We start from the raw sequence: 19,393 nt of genomic DNA on the forward strand, positions 1-19,393 counted from the left end.
AGATGGCATTTTAGTTTTGTTTTCACATGTCAGTTACGGCTGAAGTAGTCATTACAGTGAGAACCTAAAATTCGAACAGGTAAATCATGTAGCCAATCTATTACATACTGATCTTAAGGAGGGCATTAAGGAAGATCCCGAAGAAATTCAACATCGAAGGAATACATATGGAGTGAACACATATCCACGCCAGGCGGCACATAATTTTCTTGTAATGTTTTCTTTTGCATTCTTCAATAGACAAAGCGTGTATTTGCTACACAGAAATTCTATGGTCCTATCTGAAATTCTATTCCTTTTTAGAATTGTGTGTGGGAAGCATGCCGGAACACGGCACTCATCATTTTGGTGATTTGTGGAGCCTTGTCACTTGCGATGGGCATACAAAATGAAGTAAGCTACACTCTCATATTACCAGCTATATTCGAGTATTAGACTGAGTCATATATTTTAGCAAATATTTGACCAAAATGGTCATTTTAACAGCACCTTTTTATAGCTGATTGCACTGTTACTTTTGTGGTTTGAATTCTGCAATTTATCACATTATACAAGTTATGAACTTTTTTTTGGAGAATCTTTGAGGAACCATTTGTATTCTCTATGTTAACGTAAGGTTTTGTTGATTGCATTTTATACTTAAACCCCCTTCACTTTTTTTGGGTCACTTGCTTCAAACTGATATATTTACCTTATCTACGTTGTGTACGCTGTATTTAGCCATAACATTCATTTTAAATATTATGTTTATAAATGTTGTGTACCTAGTCACAACATTCATCTTATATACTATACTAGGGTTATATGTGCATAAGTCATTTTGCTTATAAACTTATGATTTTGTAATGGTGTTATATTTATAAAAATGACATTTTAATATAGTAAAGGCCTAATGACTAATTTAGTGATTTAAGCCTTTATTTAGGGTTTTATTAGAGATTTTTACTCTTTATGGATATAACTTGGGCTTTTCTCCTTTCTTATTTGTCTTTTTCATTTTATCAATTTAAATCAACAAATATGTGGTGTTTCTTGGAGAAGTCTTGTTCCATTACTCGGATTTGCAAGTGCAATCAACACATGGGTGTTTAGGTGTGCCCTTTGTTTCTTGCCTATTTACTAGTATTATTGTTCATGTTCAATTTATGATGTAGTAAGTGCCTTAGATGGTCATAGGGCCACTACAAGTTGATGTCATAGCTCAAGTGATTTTCGCTCTTGTTGTGTTTTCATTCTCAATTTTTAAAAACAAAGGGGAAAAAAATGTCAAGAACTAGATCCCAAGCTTATGTGACTAAGGAAGAGATGGATGAAGCTTTCATGAAATTCACAAATGAAATGAAGTAGTTAAAGCAAGGAAAAGGAGTCACAAAACTTGAACCCTCATACCGCAACCCAATCTTTCAAGAAAAGGAGGAGGAGCTAAACTCTTGGGAATCAAGGTAATACCTCTCTTGGGTCTTCACCACCATTTCCACCTTGAAACTCTCATACTCACATACAAATTGTATATGAAGATACTTCTTAAGTGGTGAAGTTGAAGTGCTTAAGTTCAATTTCAAGGCATGGCACATGTACAAACAAGAGGATACATTGAGTGTGGTGCTCCAATACCTAGATGAGGTATTTCATACTTGGGAAGAAAGATAGATTACTTAATGTGAAAATTTCAAGTATGAAATCTTATTGCAACAACTTGAAATTATTTTTCTAGTTTTTAATTAATTTAACAATTTATTTGCTACAAAAAATACTAAATAAATCACACTACAACCTTCACAAATAAATTTGTGGAAGAAAATAGTGCTCGAAATTGAGAAATTCTAGCACACACATAAAAATTAACATAGTTACTTTTGGACAAATGTCTCCGGAAAAACCCAATGCGGGAAAATCGGTACAAAAGTTGATGGTTTTATTATTATGCGGTAGTGAGAAATTCTGAGTACAAACTGGTTGCCAAAAACTGGCAATCCTGTAGAGAAAATAATCACAAAAATATCTAGAGGGAAATTACCCTCACTCTGAGCAATCTCGGCACTTGACTGCCACTAAAAATAAAGTCGTCCAAATGGGTCTGTGCAGGTTCTACGTCAACCTGAAGCTGCCTGCCACACATGCTGCTCGAATCGTCTGCTAATCAAGTCGTCGTAACTGCTGCTGACTGGGAAAACACTTCTTCGGCACTCTGGAATGTTGACACTTAATCATAGGGATTCGGTGAACAACTATAATTAGTGTAAATAAATAATAGAGGAAATGGAGAGTCATCGAGAGATGAACTGAACAGTCACTCCCTCTTGTATATAATAATAAATAACCTGAATGAATCATACGATTACATTTGAGAAGTTACCTCCTTGTCCGACATGGTATCAGAGCCAACACCATTTTTGGCTTCCCTCTCTGCTCTGTAACTCCCTTCTTCCTATTCTGCCTATGTTCTACCTATTTTGCAGAACTAACCTCTTGCAACCACTCCACAGGTGTGCCTCTCTCAAGAATTTGATAACAGTTCTACAGGTTTTCCCCTCTCTGGCAACTGCTGCAGATGTTCGGTTGGTTATGTGAGGCAACTGCTCCAATGGTATTGGACCTCTGCCTTCCCTAAAAAAAAATTCATGGGTACTTGTTTTGACACAGAGTTTTAGACTGTGACTCTCAGATTGACTGTGAAGAAGACCTGTAGATTACACACCTTATTATCTATTCTAATATGTTTTTAAGTGGGTTGTACTCGTGAATTTTGAAAGAGGCATTTTATTTGAGTCTTGTATATGATGTTTTTAAGTGGGATGTACTAGTCAATTCTGAAAGAGACATTTTATTTTGTCAAAAATGTGCTTATTTTCATCAGAGATACAGGTCCAGAGTGTGTGGTTTGTTGATAGTTAGACATTGAGGTTCAATTTTTGTGTGGACCTTCTGAAGTGGAAGCCTTACATTTGTACTCACCTCTTGGGTTTTGTGAGCATGTCCATACCTCTGTTATATACATTAAAATTGTAGTTTTTTTTTTACAAGCAGAAGTGCAATTTCTTACAACTTATTGGCAGCAGAAGTATATTTAAAAAAAAATGCACTCATTAATATCTATTATGGGAGTGGTCCTCAATGGGAAGGAAAATTATCCTCAGTGGTCTCAGAAAATCAAACACACTCTCATTTTTAAAGAGTTGTGGAAAGGAGTGTGTTTTGGAAACGAAGATAAAGAGCCAGGACAACCTACCTCAGACAAGGAATTCGCCATTTGGGAAAATAAGAATAGCAAGTCTTATGCATTGATTGCAACATCAGTAAATGAAGAGGTGAGTCGCCATATTTCACCATTTTCAAATGCTTTCAAAGCCTTACAAAAACTGAAGGAACTCTATGACTCACACTCTGCACTTGAAGTTGTTCAACTCATGATTAAATTGTTCACCCTTGAATTACAAAATGATGATCCCTTTTCTCTTGCATCAAAAGTAAAATCTATTATGCATGATATCAAAGTCACTAATGTTGAACTAGACATTCCTCTTATAGCTTTTCTCAAGGCACTTTATCCCACTTACTCAAATTATCTCGAGTCATCAAGCAAATGGAAACCTCAAAGATATTACCTTTGACTCCCTTCTGAAAAAAATTGTTGAAAGAGAGAAAACTTTTGGGAAGAAGACAGCTCCTCAGTCTTTTGAAGAGGCTGTGTGCATTGCATATAGAGAGAAGAATCTTACTCAAGATTCTTCCAGAGGAAGAGGTGGTCAAAGAGGAAGAGGAAGAAATTTTAGAGACGGGGGGGTAGACACTCTTAAGGAGAAAAGTCAGATTTGCACTGCATGCGCTGCAAAAGAGATGGATCACATGATGCATCCACATGCAAGTTGCCTTGGGACAAAATTGAGCATGAAATAAACCAACCCAAAGGTAAAACTAGTGACAAAGAGAAAGGTAAAGCACCTGAATCCACTCACTATGTTGTGGCACACTGTAATATTGGAGTGAATGAAGACTTATTTAATGCTTCACTTGCTTCTTGGAAAAATGATTGGTTGCTTGATTCAGGAGCAACTTGCCACATGACTTTTAGAAGAGATTTTTTTGAAGAATTTACTGACAATGTTGATGGAGCAATATACTTTGCAGACAAATCAAAACTCAAGCCATCAGGGCTTGGTACAATCAGGCTTAAATTGCCTGGTCTTCCAGACTTTCTTCTGCATCATGTTTTATATCTCCCACAACTGAGGAGAAACGTGTTGTCCTTAATCCACATCTGCTAGCAAGGACACTCCATTCATATGTTTGATGGCAAGCTTGAGGTGAGAAAAGGATCAGACCACTCACTTGTCATGACAGGGATAGAAGAAGAAAGGCTTCTCAAGCTGCAGGGTACCTCTACTCATGCACAAAATTTCTCATACAATTCTCATTATGAAGAAGGTACATTTCCATCAAGTTTATTATGGCATGCTAGATTTGGACACTTGACCTATGACATCCTCTGCTTGTTGAAGAAAAATGGTGTTACTCATTTGCCTACAATTCCTAGGAAACTTAAGCAATGTGATGCTTGCATTCTAGGAAAGCATAGAAAACAATCTTTTCATGATTCACATTCCAAAGCACATAGAAAACTTGAACTCATTCATTCATATTTATGTGTTCCAATGCCTATTCCTTCTGAAAATGGAAATAAATATATGATGACATTTATTTATGACTACACCAGAATGTGTTGGGTTTATTTATTGAAGAAAAAATATGATGCTTTTCAAACATTCAAGAACTTTCATACATGGATTGAAAATGATGCACAATCTCATATTGGCTCTGTTCGCATGGATCAAGAGCTGTCTCCTGGAAATCACATAAACAATCAGTTCCAATAGATTCCACAACACAGGCAGAATATGCGGGAGAAACTAAGGCAACAAAAGAAATTGTGTGGCTCTGGAAAATTCTTGAAGATTTGCAGGTAAAACAAGTACAATCGACTCCACTCATGATTGACAATATCTCGGCAATAAAGTTGGCCAAGAACCCAAAGTTCCATGATCAAACAAAGCACATCAATACAAAATATCATCTGATTCGACATCATGTTGATGCCAAAACAATCCATCTTCGTCATTGTTCCACTAATGAGCAGATTGCAGACATCTTCACCAAAGTGCTTGGAAGAGAAAAGCTTGAAAGATTCAGAATGATGCTTGGACTCACCAACATCCCTTCAGATTAACGGGGGGAATGTTGACACCTAATCATAGGGATTGGGTGAACAATTGTAATTAGTGTAAATAAATAATAGAGGAAATAGAGAGTCATCAGGAGATGAACTAAATAGTCACTCCCTCTTGTATATAATAATAAACAACCTGAATGAATAATTTGATTACATTTGAGGAGTTACCTCTTGGTCTAACAAACATCTAACCGGCCTCTGGAATTGAAAATGTCTTCCTTCCTCAGCAAATTGAACTACCCAATGAAGCCCATGCGCTGCCTCTACGCAACTTCCTGGAGAAATTTCAGCCTTTCTTTGCAATTCACTTCAACGGATCTAGAGAACTTCTTCTGGCCTCACTATCTCTACCCCTCTATCTCTTCTTCCGTACTGAAGCTCAAAATCTTCCAGCACTGCTAGCTTCTCTGGAAAATTGAACTCTCTGTAGTTTTCACAAGTGTTTCCTCCATCTACCCATCGAATTCTTCTTATAATCTTTTGTTGGACCTCCAACGACCAAGATTAAAACTTAATCAAGGGCCCAAATTATTTCCCACTAGATCCGAGTGAGTTTCTAAATGATTCATTACTTATCTCAATTAATTCAGATTAATTAACCCCTTTCTTAGATTTGGGAAATAATTAAAATTAGGCTAATAATCTAATTGAGACACTTCTAGGTGGAATTTCCATTAACGATTTCTGGGTTATGGAGAACTGATGTGTTTTATCCTCTGCACAAATTTTTGAGTCTAGAACACCTTCGATGCTACAGAAACTAACACTCCCTCGTAGCAAGGAAGGTGTTCTCTCTCTAATGCTGCACATCTTGCCACAACACCCTATCTTTGTACCACCCTCTATCACATTGATGATGTTTGGTCATTGTGATTGCCTACCACTGCCCACCAACCACTTTGAAACTCTGATGTTTCATCTATGGTGTTGTTGACATTGCTAAATTGTTTCCAACTCTACATCTTCACTACAACTCCCTCTCATCTGTTGTTGTTGCAACTGCAATAACTACATCTGAGAAGCATCCAAAATACTAAATCAACTGTCTTAAGTATGATGCATATGTCTCCTAAGTCTTGACTGCTACTAGCCTCTGCACTGTGACTGAAGAATCTGTGCTACTATTGACTCTACATTGTGCCACTCTGCATTACTATAAACTCTACACTACTCTCCTCAACATGTGACTGATATTAGTCTACAACTCTCACTTGGGAATCCTATGTTGCAAGAAACATTGGGTCAAAGGGCGTTTCCGGCCAAAAATGATACGAAAATGTTGAAATGCGTTTGTTACGGCTTGTAAACGCATTTTAGGTAGTACTGACATGTTTCATGAGGCTGAAACATGGCCCAGTATGACTTGAAATGCATTTCTAGGTTGTACGACCATGTTTCAATGATAAAGTGAATTTTTTTCGTTTTTATTTTTATTTTTCGTTTTTTATTTTTTATTTCACTCCCTGCCAATTCAGGAGTGATAGAGGGAGCTACTGAAGATTGGAATTTTTTTTTTTTTGAGTGGGGTAGCCTAATGTTCAAGCCTATGGCCCTAGTGTTGATATGCAGTTCATGCTAATGCTAAATTCTTAAAGTAAAAGTGACATTCTCTTTTATCTTTCATTTTCATCCTTTTACTTAAATTTTTAACATTACCAAGAAATAACTCAGGATGCTTGAGACTGGTTTCAACCTCGTTGGATTTCATATGCAGAAAGTAGAATTTTAGATCTCACTCAAAATCCAATAGACTTGTCATTTTTTTAGGATTTTAACATTGGGAGGATTGCAATGTTTCCATTGGATTTTGTCATGTACTAAGGTATGGAACTTGTATTTAATCAAGAGCACCAAGCCCATTATGCGGGAGATACTCCTAATAATCAAGAGCACATAGGGTACTAGGGTATGGAACTTGTATTTAATCAAAAACATCAAGGCAGTTTGACTACGCAAGAGGAGACTCCCAACCAAGCACGAGACAAGAAATTAGAAATTTATCATGGCAAGAGGTTCTAGCAATAGATAATAGATTTATTTTCCTTTTCTAGTTTCTAGTACTTTTTATAACTATTGACTCTTTCATATTTATTATGGTATTTTTTGTAAACAATACCAACCTTCGTCTTGCATCTCATAGGGGTCCAGAACGCAACATTGGTATTGCTAAAGAATGGGACGTGGATCGATTTGGGGCTCTCTCTTACTACCCTAAATATTGAGGACCAAGAGCCTAGAAGTAGAATTGGCCAATCATCTTCTTTCGCTCCACCATCCATTGTTGAGTATGCTTCTGCTTCTATTTTTGACGTGGATTATGATGATGAGGATAAAGGTTGAACGCTATTAGTCTTTAGTCTTTATAGTACTTACAACCTCATATATATAATAAAGGTTGATTTTGGATATTTCTATTTTCATTATGTGATCATTCACGAGTAATTGTGATGTAAATTTAGGGACTTATATAATGTATCATGTATGCTTTATGATTACACATATTTCTTAAATGTCCCAATCTATATAGATATATATATATATATATATATATATATATATATATATATATATATATATATATATATATATATATATATATATATATATCACGTTTCCCCATTTCCAAAATTTCGAGGGGTCATGTTTCCTACGTGTACCCAATTCAGAAACTCATACCCATTTCCCCATATCGTGTGACTTAGCGAGAATCTGACTACATCAACTACCACTGATCCATCCTACTACTAAATATTGTGGGCCCCTGTATCTAGGTGATGATCCATGAGGTGGACTCCTTAGTGGACCTTGCCCATTCCTGCAACTCTCTGGGACTATAACTCCATGTTGCCACACCTCTCACCTGGAGGTATGACTGCAAACACAGTAAACTCTTCCTCCAGCCTGAAGGATAGCTTGTCTATTTCCATAGATGTTGCTGCCTAGTCTTGCTTCTCTTGCTTGTGCTTCTTCCTCATAGGAAATTGTGTACTGTAGTGGCTTAGCTCACCACATCTGAACCACTTGACCTTTGATAGGTCCTTCTTCTTCTTCTTCGCCCCTTGCCCCCGACTGGGATCCTTCGATGTAAGTGCGACATTCTCCTCCTCCTTCTCACCCTTCACACCCTTGCTACTACTCCCATTGATGGTGTTCCTTACTAGAGCTTGACTCAACTCCTCTTGTTGTATTTCAGCCCACATCTTGTCCCATTTAGGCAAAGTGTCTCTATCCAATATACTTTGGACAAACACTTGCTAATCTTCTAAGACACTATTTAGTGCCAACCATACAATCTTTGTGGGTTGGTGCCTCCCTAATGGCTGCTAGCTAATCTCGGACCTCTTGTATCCTGGTGAGGAAGGGATCTATGCCTTCACCCTTCCGCATTATGATGCTTCTCAAATTCTCATAGAGAAACATCTTTTGCTACTTGGAAGAACTCTAGTATAACATGGAGAGAGCATCCCACATCTCCATGGCAGTGCCTTTGCCAGCTACATGTTAGACTATATGATCTTGGACTCCATCCAAGATCATCTACTTCACCTTCACCATCCATTTTTATATTCCTTCTGTTGATCTGCATCCTGGACTACTGTTACACGTTGTACACATAGGTCTTCAAGCCATATTCATCTAGAAGGAAGGACATCCTAGCCTTCCAAATGATATAGTTAGAGGCTCCCTCCAACCTATCCTGATCTCTAAGTCCTGTTGTGGCCATCTCGATTTTGTCAAAAACTCCCTCTTTCCCTCTACTTGGCTGCTACTTTTGCTTCCCTTCCTTTGACTTCAACACCTTAGCTCTAATACCATGTTGAACAATGTAGGGAAATTAGAGTTAATAAGATTCTTCTTACCATGATAACTATTTGTGAGGTATTTTTAACTTTTTCTTATTAGCACAATCTTCTCTTGATATTATTAGAGTATGTTTTCTTAGTTCATCAAATAGCTACCAAAACAAAAGAGACAAGGACACAAGATGTTGGCTTTCTACCAAGGCCAAAACCTCTCACTCTTTGAGAGGAAAAGCCACACAAAACTCTTTTTATATAGATTCCAATTGACGAATACCAAGACCCTGACCCTTGACTTACTATGCCACTCCAAGACCAAGACACCAATCCTCTTCTTCATCATTGCTGAGATCATCATCACTGCTAAAACATTGAGGCCATCACTACTGCACCACCAAGATCTTCATTACTGCTGCAACACCATTGTTGCACCTTCACTGAGGTCTTCAACATAACAACGAGATCTCCATATACATAAATGAGAGCTGCACTTAGATTCACCAAGATCATGATTGTTTCACCATAGTTGTACTTTGTTGCACTGAGATCATTGTTGCATCATTGCTACACCACCGAAATCTTCATTAGGATCATGACCTTGAAACTACATCTTCATTATGACTGAGATCACTATGCCGAGGTCATGACTGTGTTCATGAGATAGAGTGCATTACTGTGAGATCACTAGAATCCTTCTCATCATAATTATGCCGAGACTGTGACTGTATCTAGAGAGTAGGCCGAGACAAAGAGTGTCACTACAAGACCCTCCTCTTCACAAGTATGCCGAGACTGTAATGCTGCTTCAGTGAAGACTGTGATCACCGAGACTAGGAGGAGGCCAAAAATATAGTGGAAAGACTTCTGAAATCCATCTTGTAACTGCCCTCCAAAACATCAGAAGTATCCAAGTTCTCTCACTGTAATTATCCTTGAGATTTCCGAGACATCTAAGATCCTATACCTCATCTGAAGTTGCAGAGGTGTCCAAAATGTATGATCCTGTAATGCAGATCTTACACACCTATTTATAGTGGTTAGTTATGCATATAAGCCGACATGAGATTATGAACAATTGTGTCTCCTTATTTGAGTCAACATGACTGCTTTTTAGCTATTTTGGAGGCCAACATAAGAAGAGGATTGTGTGCTTGTCGTTGGAGGGCTATTTGACAGTGTTTGTGACTCAAATACATTTGATATATGCCCAAGAAGGGTTCTTCAACATTTTCTTTGGATCTTTGACTTTCCTATAGCACTTCAATGCATTCTAGACCTATGCAATAAGCAAGAAACTCATTTTTACAATTTACAAAAATAATATCTCTTTTCTTTTACAAGTACAAAGATCAAAATTACATTTATGAAGACCAAACCTAGTTATACTTAATTCAACAAAAGTGTTATGGTTGCAGTGAGCATTGCATGAAGCAAGCTCCCCAATCCAGATATGTCTGCATTGACAGTTATCTGGTGAAGCCAGGATGATGTGTTGATCCAAACCTCTACTTTAGAAGTGTTCCAAGGTATGATTTTGATTTTGGTTTTGGTTCTATATATTGATGATCTACTCTTGACAAAAAATGAACCTATGATGATCAAAGTAAGAGGGATATGGCTTATGAAGCTCAAAATAATGGATCAAGGAATGATGAATCGATTTCTAAAATTGGGAAAAAAAAATCCATATTGCAAAGCTATTGAAGAAGTATTGGAAAGTGGAAATGCAAATCCTTGGACACTCTGATTTGAAGTTCAAGATGTTGTTGAACTTGACATGGCATCTGACAGTTGATTGAAGCATTGATGTTCCACTTTGAAAATAAATACGTATATATATATATATATATATATATATATATATATATATATATATATATATATATATATATATATATATATATATATATATATAGATATATATATATATATATATATACATATATATATATATATATAGATATAGATATATATATACACACACACACACACACACACTTGATGTCCATAGAACCTGAATGAGTTCACGACTGAGTTTCCTAATTCACATTGAGTTTCCATCAAGCATCCTTTGATATATCTGCATAAGATGATCAGTTATTGATCTAAGATATTCTTTATATGATATGTGACTGCATGGATGTATTGTTGATATTTGAGATTATTGTTGATGAGCACATTTGGATGTTGCTTTAGTATGAGATTTGCCATGATATCTTGGATGAGAGGTCCATAGCATGACTGCAGATGAGTACGATGTTGCTAGCAAGGCTAGCTATGAGGTAGGATGAAGAAGCTCCTTAGGGAGTTATTTGAGCATTATCTAGATATGACATGGATACATTGCGAAGTCAAAGAGTGGGATCTGATTGGAAGAAAATCCCATATGTATAGTTGGGACCAAGATACTTTCATATATTGAGTCAATGCAATTGTTCGAGACAAGATTAGGCTTGTGATTGAAACCTCCTTGAGAGGGACGATGAATATGGTATCCTTTTGTGATTTATAGGATTATTTATGATATAACATGATATTTGATTTGATGTCCTGTATGAACTGGAAACACCTTCTATTGAGACAAGAAGATACCAGATTTGAGTATGATGAGAGCAACGCTAATCATGGACACTGAGCCAACTATTCCTCCTTGTCTGAGCTCCCAAGGTGAGGAATTGAGATAAAGGGCTCCTCGGTTTGAGGGAACTCTGGAAAATAGGGTATGACCCCTATCTGTTACCACTAGGGTTGGAGATGTTTCTTCCCTATCTTTGTAGGGTCTGAGAATGCCGCTCCCCTATCTAGTCTTTACAGAGTATACCCTAGTTGGCATCATACCCACAACTAGGGATTGTCGATAATACGCTCCCTATTTGGCCAATAGGTTGAGAGTGTACTTGGGGTGTACAACCCAAGTTGATTATGATGCAGGTGTTATACCACATGACTATTCAGGGTCATCGATGGGAAGATCAGTAGGAAATATGATGGGTTGAGATAACCCTATGCGGTTTTGGGTTGATATTGAGCTCCCTCATGTGATCCCACGGTCGTGATGTGCTCCCCTGTGTGTTTGGATATCCTATTTCTCGATATGGGGTTGTAGATGTGTAACTCGCCCATGAGATTTCGGGTCGAGATGTGCTCCCCAATGTGGTTCCAGGTTGAGACATGCTCCCTGATGGTATGCTCTCTGATGATGATATAGATTGTAATTTTAGCTCCCCACATGAGATTTCAAGTAGTAGCCCGATGGAAAAAGGGTGGTAGACTGGGGTCCCCTCCTTTGTCAAAATTGTTCTTCTTTTAGATTAGATAATGTTCAACATATGAGCAGGAATAATCAAGAGATAAACATGAATACACAAGGGACAGATCGAGATGTACATTAATGATTTGTACTTGAAATGGTCATGGCATGATGACTACATGACAAAGATGATCAGTGACGATACGTGATGACACTTGAATGGCATATCTATCTATGAACATATATTGACTGTGGAATTCTCCCTAGTTAAGAGGGAGTGTTAAAATTATGAAACTATGGTAAATTACACTTTGGACAACTCATATGATGAAGATATTAATTGCAATATATTCCTCTTTTCAAGAAGACCAAAATTGACCTAAATATCACCTCATTTGGGTGAGCAGAGGTTTGTTTTTGAATTTATGTTCCCGCTCATGTATATTGGATCAGGTCAGCCCTATGCATATGTACAATTGGACAGGTCAACCTCAACATCAAGTGGACCCTCATGGAAACCTATAAATAGAAGAGACCTCAAGCTCATTTGGACACATTGATCAATCCATCTTCTCTTCTCTTCTATTGTCTTGGTTCACACGAGTCTGATGGAAAAATTTTGCACAAGGGTCTGAAACTACAGGGTTGAAGCTCACACGGATCTAGGGTTTTTGTTTCTCGGTCACACACATGTAACTGAGTATTTTCGACCCCATACACACACACAAAGTGGTCAAGTGTGCGTCTAGACAACCTCAGATGCTTGCATATAAGCCTGAAGGGGGTGTCTAGGGTTTTTAAAGCAGATAAGGCAGTTTGGTCCCCAGATGTACACATAGAGTGATCAAGGGTGTGTCTGTGCAACCTCTGATGCTCGTACATAAGCTTAGAGGGAGTTTCTAGGGTTTCTGAAGCAGACTGGAAAAAGTTGGTCTTTAGTTGCTCACACAGTGAAGTCAAGGGTGAGACTGAGCAGTCCCATTCACTCACATAGTAGCAGGAAGGGAGCAACTGGGGGTTTGGAGAAGTTATGTGTGTGTTTGTCGCTAGACTCACATTTACAGTCTTTCAGGGAGCACCCAAGATAGACACAATCACTTGCACACAGTGGCTAAGGGAGCGACTAGGAATTTTTAGTCACTCACAGTCTGCCTTGCTAGGAGTGTCCATGGTCTTGATCTAAGGTTTGATAGTTGCCTTCAGTTGGCTTCAGTAGTCTTGTGGATAAAGGGTTTCTCTTTGTTGTTCTGTAGTTCTGCAATCTATTTCTATTTTGTAAATATCTGCTGCAAGTTTATGTATTGGGCTCATTGTACTCTCTACTGAATCATTTGATGACGATCTAAGAAGAAGAAGAATTTGCAAGGGTTTTCCCCATAGTGGGTTTTTCCCTGGTCTCGAACCAATCTTGGTGTCTCTATGTGTGCATGATTTTCTTCTATTTTTCCTTTATGTCTCGCTGCATTGATGATAATGATGTTGTTCTTTCTATATAGTTGCATATGCTGATGAATAATGATGTAAATCTAAGTAATGTAATGATGATATGGTGTCAACTTAATGCGTTAATGAAGAAATTTGCAATTATCAACGCAAAGAACAATATAGCCCTTAGAAAAATTAACAGGTTTCTTCACTTTGACCATCAATGGTAAGAGAGATTCATCAATTGTCAAGACATATTTTCATGTTAGCAATTTCCCCTCCTCGTTAGCAAGCGGTGACTCCTTCGGGGCTTGAGCACATTTCTAGGTGTTTCCAGTTGAGACATTTCTTTTAGGCTCATGAAAAGTTCCTCTCTTCTCCAGGACTCTTGTCTTTCTATATTTTTGTTTCTGTGAGAGTAGAATTTAGATTGTAGGTCTTAAACCTTAGAGGACAGATACAGGTTTATAGATGTTATACTCTTACTCTCTCTCTCTCTCTCTCTCTCTCTCTCTCTATATATATATATATATATATATATATATTTATGCACCTTATACTCTTACTCTCTCTCTCTCTCTCTCTCTCTCTCTCTCTCTCTCTCTATATATATATATATATATATATATATATATATATATATATATATATATATATATATATATTTATGCACCTTATACTCTTACTCTCTTACTCTTACTCTCTCTCTCTCTCTCTCTCTCTATATATATATATATATATATATATATTTATGCACCTTGAAGTCACTTAGACCTATATATGGTAACTTGTTGGACACTAATAAAATTGTCTCATCTTATATTATGTATCTCTATCATCTTATTAATACAAGTCATCTAGTGTTTATTGATTATTGGATAATTCACCTTCCATTACTTGGATTTGCAAGTGCAATCCAGTCGTGGGTGTGCAAATGCCCCTATTATTTCTTGCATATTTGTTGTTCATTTTCCATTATGTTCCAATAGTGGCTACATTTGGTTATAGGGCTGATATGTTAATGTCATTAGAAATGATGCTTGATTTAATATGAAAAATTTAGTCTCTTATGGTTTTACATTTAAAATTTGCAGGGCATTCATGGCGGAATTATAACTTTGGCTGTGATCCTTGTCATTCTTGTTAGAGGCAAGGAATTCTATTTCGCATATGTTAGCTTTGAAATTTTTACTAGAGACTAATATGTTAGTTGTGCCATTTATATTTTAGTTTGTAAGTCATGTAACTAATATTCATTCTTTTTTTAATCTTGGGGAATTTTATGTTTCTAGGTCTAAGTAATGGAATGTTTTTGAGTTCTACCTTAGCTATGGGAATATGTTAGGGTTGTATTTTAATATTTTCCTTAAGTTGTTCGATATTATTTACACAAGTAGCATATAATGAAAATCTAAGTAGTTGAATGACTTGTCGCATTATTTGTCGACAATACAAAACAAATGATTATTAATTGCATTATGCATTTTCTAGTATCTGTAGATTATGATGTAACGCATAACTAACCTTAATTATTTATGGGCCTTAATATATTTCCATTGCCTTACCGAAAATTTGAGTTGGTTGAGTAGATTTATTTCCTATGCTATTTTGTAAAATAGGGTTACGGCTGTGTTACTCGCCACTTGTGGGTGACCCCTATAGGAGAAATTTTCTCCTAGATTTGTCTTCAGTCGGCAGCCAACAACCTCTTGTAGCCACCAGATAGCTCGATGTGAAACCACTGTCCACCACCTGAGCCAGCGATTGTGTGCCCTCACCCATCTGTTATGATTGTATGCTTGAAAGTGGGCCTTCCAACCCCAAAGGTGTGACTTTTCATTACGCAATTGGGTGTTTATTATTTCTCTTCTTGGGCACATTTGGACATGAATTATTGGGGGGATTTGGCAAAAGGAATGGGCTTGGACTATACTCTTGTTCCCTTGTCCCAACTGGGTGGTTAGTCTTGTATCCATGTCTCGTGGGATCTCCTTTATGATCTACCAACTTTAGGAATGGCACTACATGGGAAACCCTAATTTTGATTGCATGGTACTACTTCCCAACACCATATATCTCACCTCCATATTCTCATTATAATCACTTTTCACACTTTTCCCATCCGAGTCCACATTTTTCCATTGGGTCCACAAGGTGTTAGCCTCCCCCTGGTTAATTTTTCTTAGGGCTATATTGTTCTTTGCTTTAGATAATTGCATTTACACATTGAATTCACCCGACCACACCATAACATTATTTAGCAACATATGAAATTATATAGAAAAAACAATATCATCATCAATGTAATGGAACATAAGGGAACAATAGAAGAAAAAAATTCACACATAGGGACACCAAGATTGGTTGGAGACCAAGGAAAACCCCCATAAGGGGGAAAACCCTTTTAAATTCTTCTTCTTATTAGATTGTCATTGAATGATTTAGAAAAGAGGGAATACAATGATCTATAACTTCAACCACAAAAATATCTAGCAAAATCAACTAAACAACATTCAAGAGATGAACCCAACAATGCTAACAATAAAAACCCCGATTCAAAAGCCTGCTATCAACTATCAATATTTGCGGTCAATTGATGAAATAAAATTTTAGTTTCCAACCGCACAGAGAGAGTGTGTGTGCGTGCGGTTAAAACCCTCCAACCGCATAGAGAGAGAGTGTGTGTGTGTAATTAAAACCATCCAACCGCACTTATAAACCTACATGCATGTGATTGCAACTGAAAATTCCTTGTGACAACCTTTCGGCTGCAAAACAAAACCCTAGCTCACACATGCGAGCTTCACACCTAGCAATTTCAGACCTGTACAAACCAAACTTTGCAAAACAATTCAAACCTATGCGAGTGAAACCAAAGAAAGAAGAATGATGATGATGATGTCCAAATGAGGGTCACATTCGCCTCCTCCTTCACCTGCTTCAATCCGCTGCTGTTGCCACTCTTGGAGCTTTTTCATAAAGCTCGTCTCAACTCCTTCCATTGTAAATCGACCCACATTTTGTCCCACCTTGGCCAGGTATCTCTACCCAAGATAGTTTGGAAGAATACCTGCTACTCATCGGAGACATTGTTTAGTGCCAATGGCACTAGCACTGTGGGTTGTGGCGCTGCCCCAACAACTCACAACTGGTCCCAAACCTCTTGAATCTTGATGAGGAAGGGGTCTATGCCTTGCCCCTTCTACATCTGTATGCATCTCAGCATCTCCTCTAAGTACACATTCCATTGCTCGGAAGTGCCTTGGTATAGCATGGAGAGAATCTCCCACATCTGTTTCGCAGTATCTCTGCCAGCTATATGTGAGACAATTGTTGATTTGGGGTAGCATCGGATGTGATCTAAGCCTAAAATTTTGTAGGAAGGCATGGGCACAGGTATTGCAAAGAACCCATAACTCATTTTGGGAAATTCCACCAAGAAGTGATTTTATTAAAATAATTAATATTTTTAATTGAGTTCCTAAGTCTAAACTTAGGAAAATTAAAATATTAATGGATATTAATCTAATCAGGGATGAAACTTCTAGAAAAATCCATGGATCAAGTCAAAACGATTTGAGCCTTTGATTATGTTTTAATCTAGGCCATTGATTGCCCAACAAGAAGATATAAGAAGGGACTTGAGGGTCATTTGGAAGAGGCATGAGGCAGATACTCAGTTACACAAGAGAAATCAATTTTCTCACTAGTCGAAGTTCGACAAGAGAAAATCGATTCATAGGGAGAATTGTAGGTGGAGGAGAGACAAATAGGGTTCAACATCAGTCAGGGGACATGGATGAAGACACAAAGCAACAAAAGGAACAATGTTGGGTAGATTGTTGCTTGGAGAGCAGCGTTGGCCAGAGTGATGCAGGCATTTTGTAGGGTAGTCCAAAGGCTAGAGAAATTGACACTAGGCAAGCTAGAGAGATGCAGAGGCACAAGGAGCCTCTCTCTTAGGTCAGACAATTGTTCAAGAACATCTTTATATATTTCTTAGTTCTATACCGCTAGGTGAAATTTTGTACGTGTTGATTTTTGGTGAAGAATAATAAAACCCTCATTTGTTGCACTGATTTTCCAACATTGGGTTTTTCCGAGGACAATTGTCCAAAAATGATTGTCATTGTGTTTGTATATGTGTCAGAATTTTACTTACATTTAATTTCAGCAATGTTTTAATTGTGAAGGCTGCAATAGAATATGTTTCAATATTTGTTGTAACAATACAATAGATAACTTATCTTTGAAGTAATAAGAAGAAGAAGTCATATTAATCACTGCAGTAGGATTTCCATTTTAAAATTTTTCACATGGTATCGGAGCTACAGGGAAGTAGAATAGAAAAGCAAGAAGATCCAATGATGAGAAAAGAAGGGAATTCGAAATCTTGGCAAGGGCAGAAATCTGAATCTCCTAGAGGATTGGGCAATTCAAACCAAAGAGATTGGATTTTGTGGGAAAACTGTCTCTAAGTGAGCCGATAGAGAGGTAAGTCTTTTCCAGTCGAAATTTATTAGTGGTAGAAGGAACAATGCAGTAGAAGACTCAACAAGGAGGCTTAATTCAGGTGGGATGCAGTTTTTCCTATAGCAGTTGCTGGGATAGGTTATCATCGAAAAAATGGATACTCAAAATATCCAAGATTTGTCTACCAGATTAGATGAAGAATTCACATGCTTAGCTAATTCAACATCAGCGGATGTTTGGCACATTGATAGTGGGGCTTCAGCTCATATGACTAGAGTAAGAGAACATTTCTTGAGCTATCAAGAAGAACAAATGGACTTCCAAATAACTATGGGAAACAAAACAAAGTGTACTCCTGTAGGGAGAGTCACCATAGCTTTTCAGACAGAAGTAGGGACCGATATCCGAGCCACCAATGTTATGCATGTGTCAGGATTAGGGATGAATATAATTTCAGTGTCTCAGTTACAAGACAAGGGATATGATGTATACTTCATTGGAAATAAATTATACATTAAACATCAAAGTTGGAAGAGGGAAAATAGTTGGAGTTCGATGCAACATGTTGTATAGGTTGCAACTTGAATCACCAATGGCACTGATAGGCATCAACTATAATGGCGAGAAGGAGCAAAATGAATTATGGCATAGGCGAATGGGGCACTTACACCATGGAGCATTGAGGATGCTCGGAGACATTGTTACAGGGGCACCAGTCCTAAGCAAAGAACATCATGACTTATGCAGAGTATGTGTACTAGGAAAGTACACTAAAGCATCTTTTCCCAAAAGTAAAAATAGAGAAAAGGATGTATTAGGATTAATACACTCATATATTTGTGGTCCTATGTCCACAAGCGCTCTTAGTGGTGGTGAATACCTTGTCACTTTTATCGATGATCACTCCAGAAAAACCTCGATCTATTTCCCAAAGACCAAGGATGAGGTCTTTGATCATTTCCAAGAGTTAAAGGATGTTGTTGAAAATATGACAAGGAAAAATATAAATGTATTGCATTTAGATAAAGGTGGAGAATATATAGAGAAGGATTTCACATATTTCTGTGCAAAGGAGGGTATCAAAAGAGAGTGGACAACTCCATATAATCCAGAGCAGAATGGAGTGGCAGAACGGAATAACCGAACTATTGTTGGGGCAGCCAAGGCCATGTTCTATGATCAGGATCTACCTAAGTATCTATGGGCAGAAGCTTGCAA

General features: G+C 37.5%; 1 protein-coding gene across 1 annotated transcript in view; it reads left to right on the forward strand.

Moving 5' to 3' along the window:
• The window catches only part of LOC149241495 (calcium-transporting ATPase 8, plasma membrane-type-like), a 650,446-nt gene that overhangs the window by 429,213 nt on the left and 201,840 nt on the right, over nucleotides 1-19,393 (forward strand). The window contains exons 7-9 of the mRNA XM_089367532.1: nucleotides 80-211; nucleotides 304-393; nucleotides 14,797-14,851. Of these exons, the coding sequence (XP_089223658.1) occupies nucleotides 80-211; nucleotides 304-393; nucleotides 14,797-14,851 (277 nt within the window). The remainder of the gene's footprint in view (nucleotides 1-79; nucleotides 212-303; nucleotides 394-14,796; nucleotides 14,852-19,393) is intronic.

This window comes from Pinus tabuliformis, chromosome 8 (genome assembly GCF_031772625.1).
Source record: "Pinus tabuliformis cultivar Carrire ecotype Pingquan chromosome 8, CPIR1, whole genome shotgun sequence".
Lineage (NCBI taxonomy): Eukaryota > Viridiplantae > Streptophyta > Pinopsida > Pinales > Pinaceae > Pinus > Pinus tabuliformis.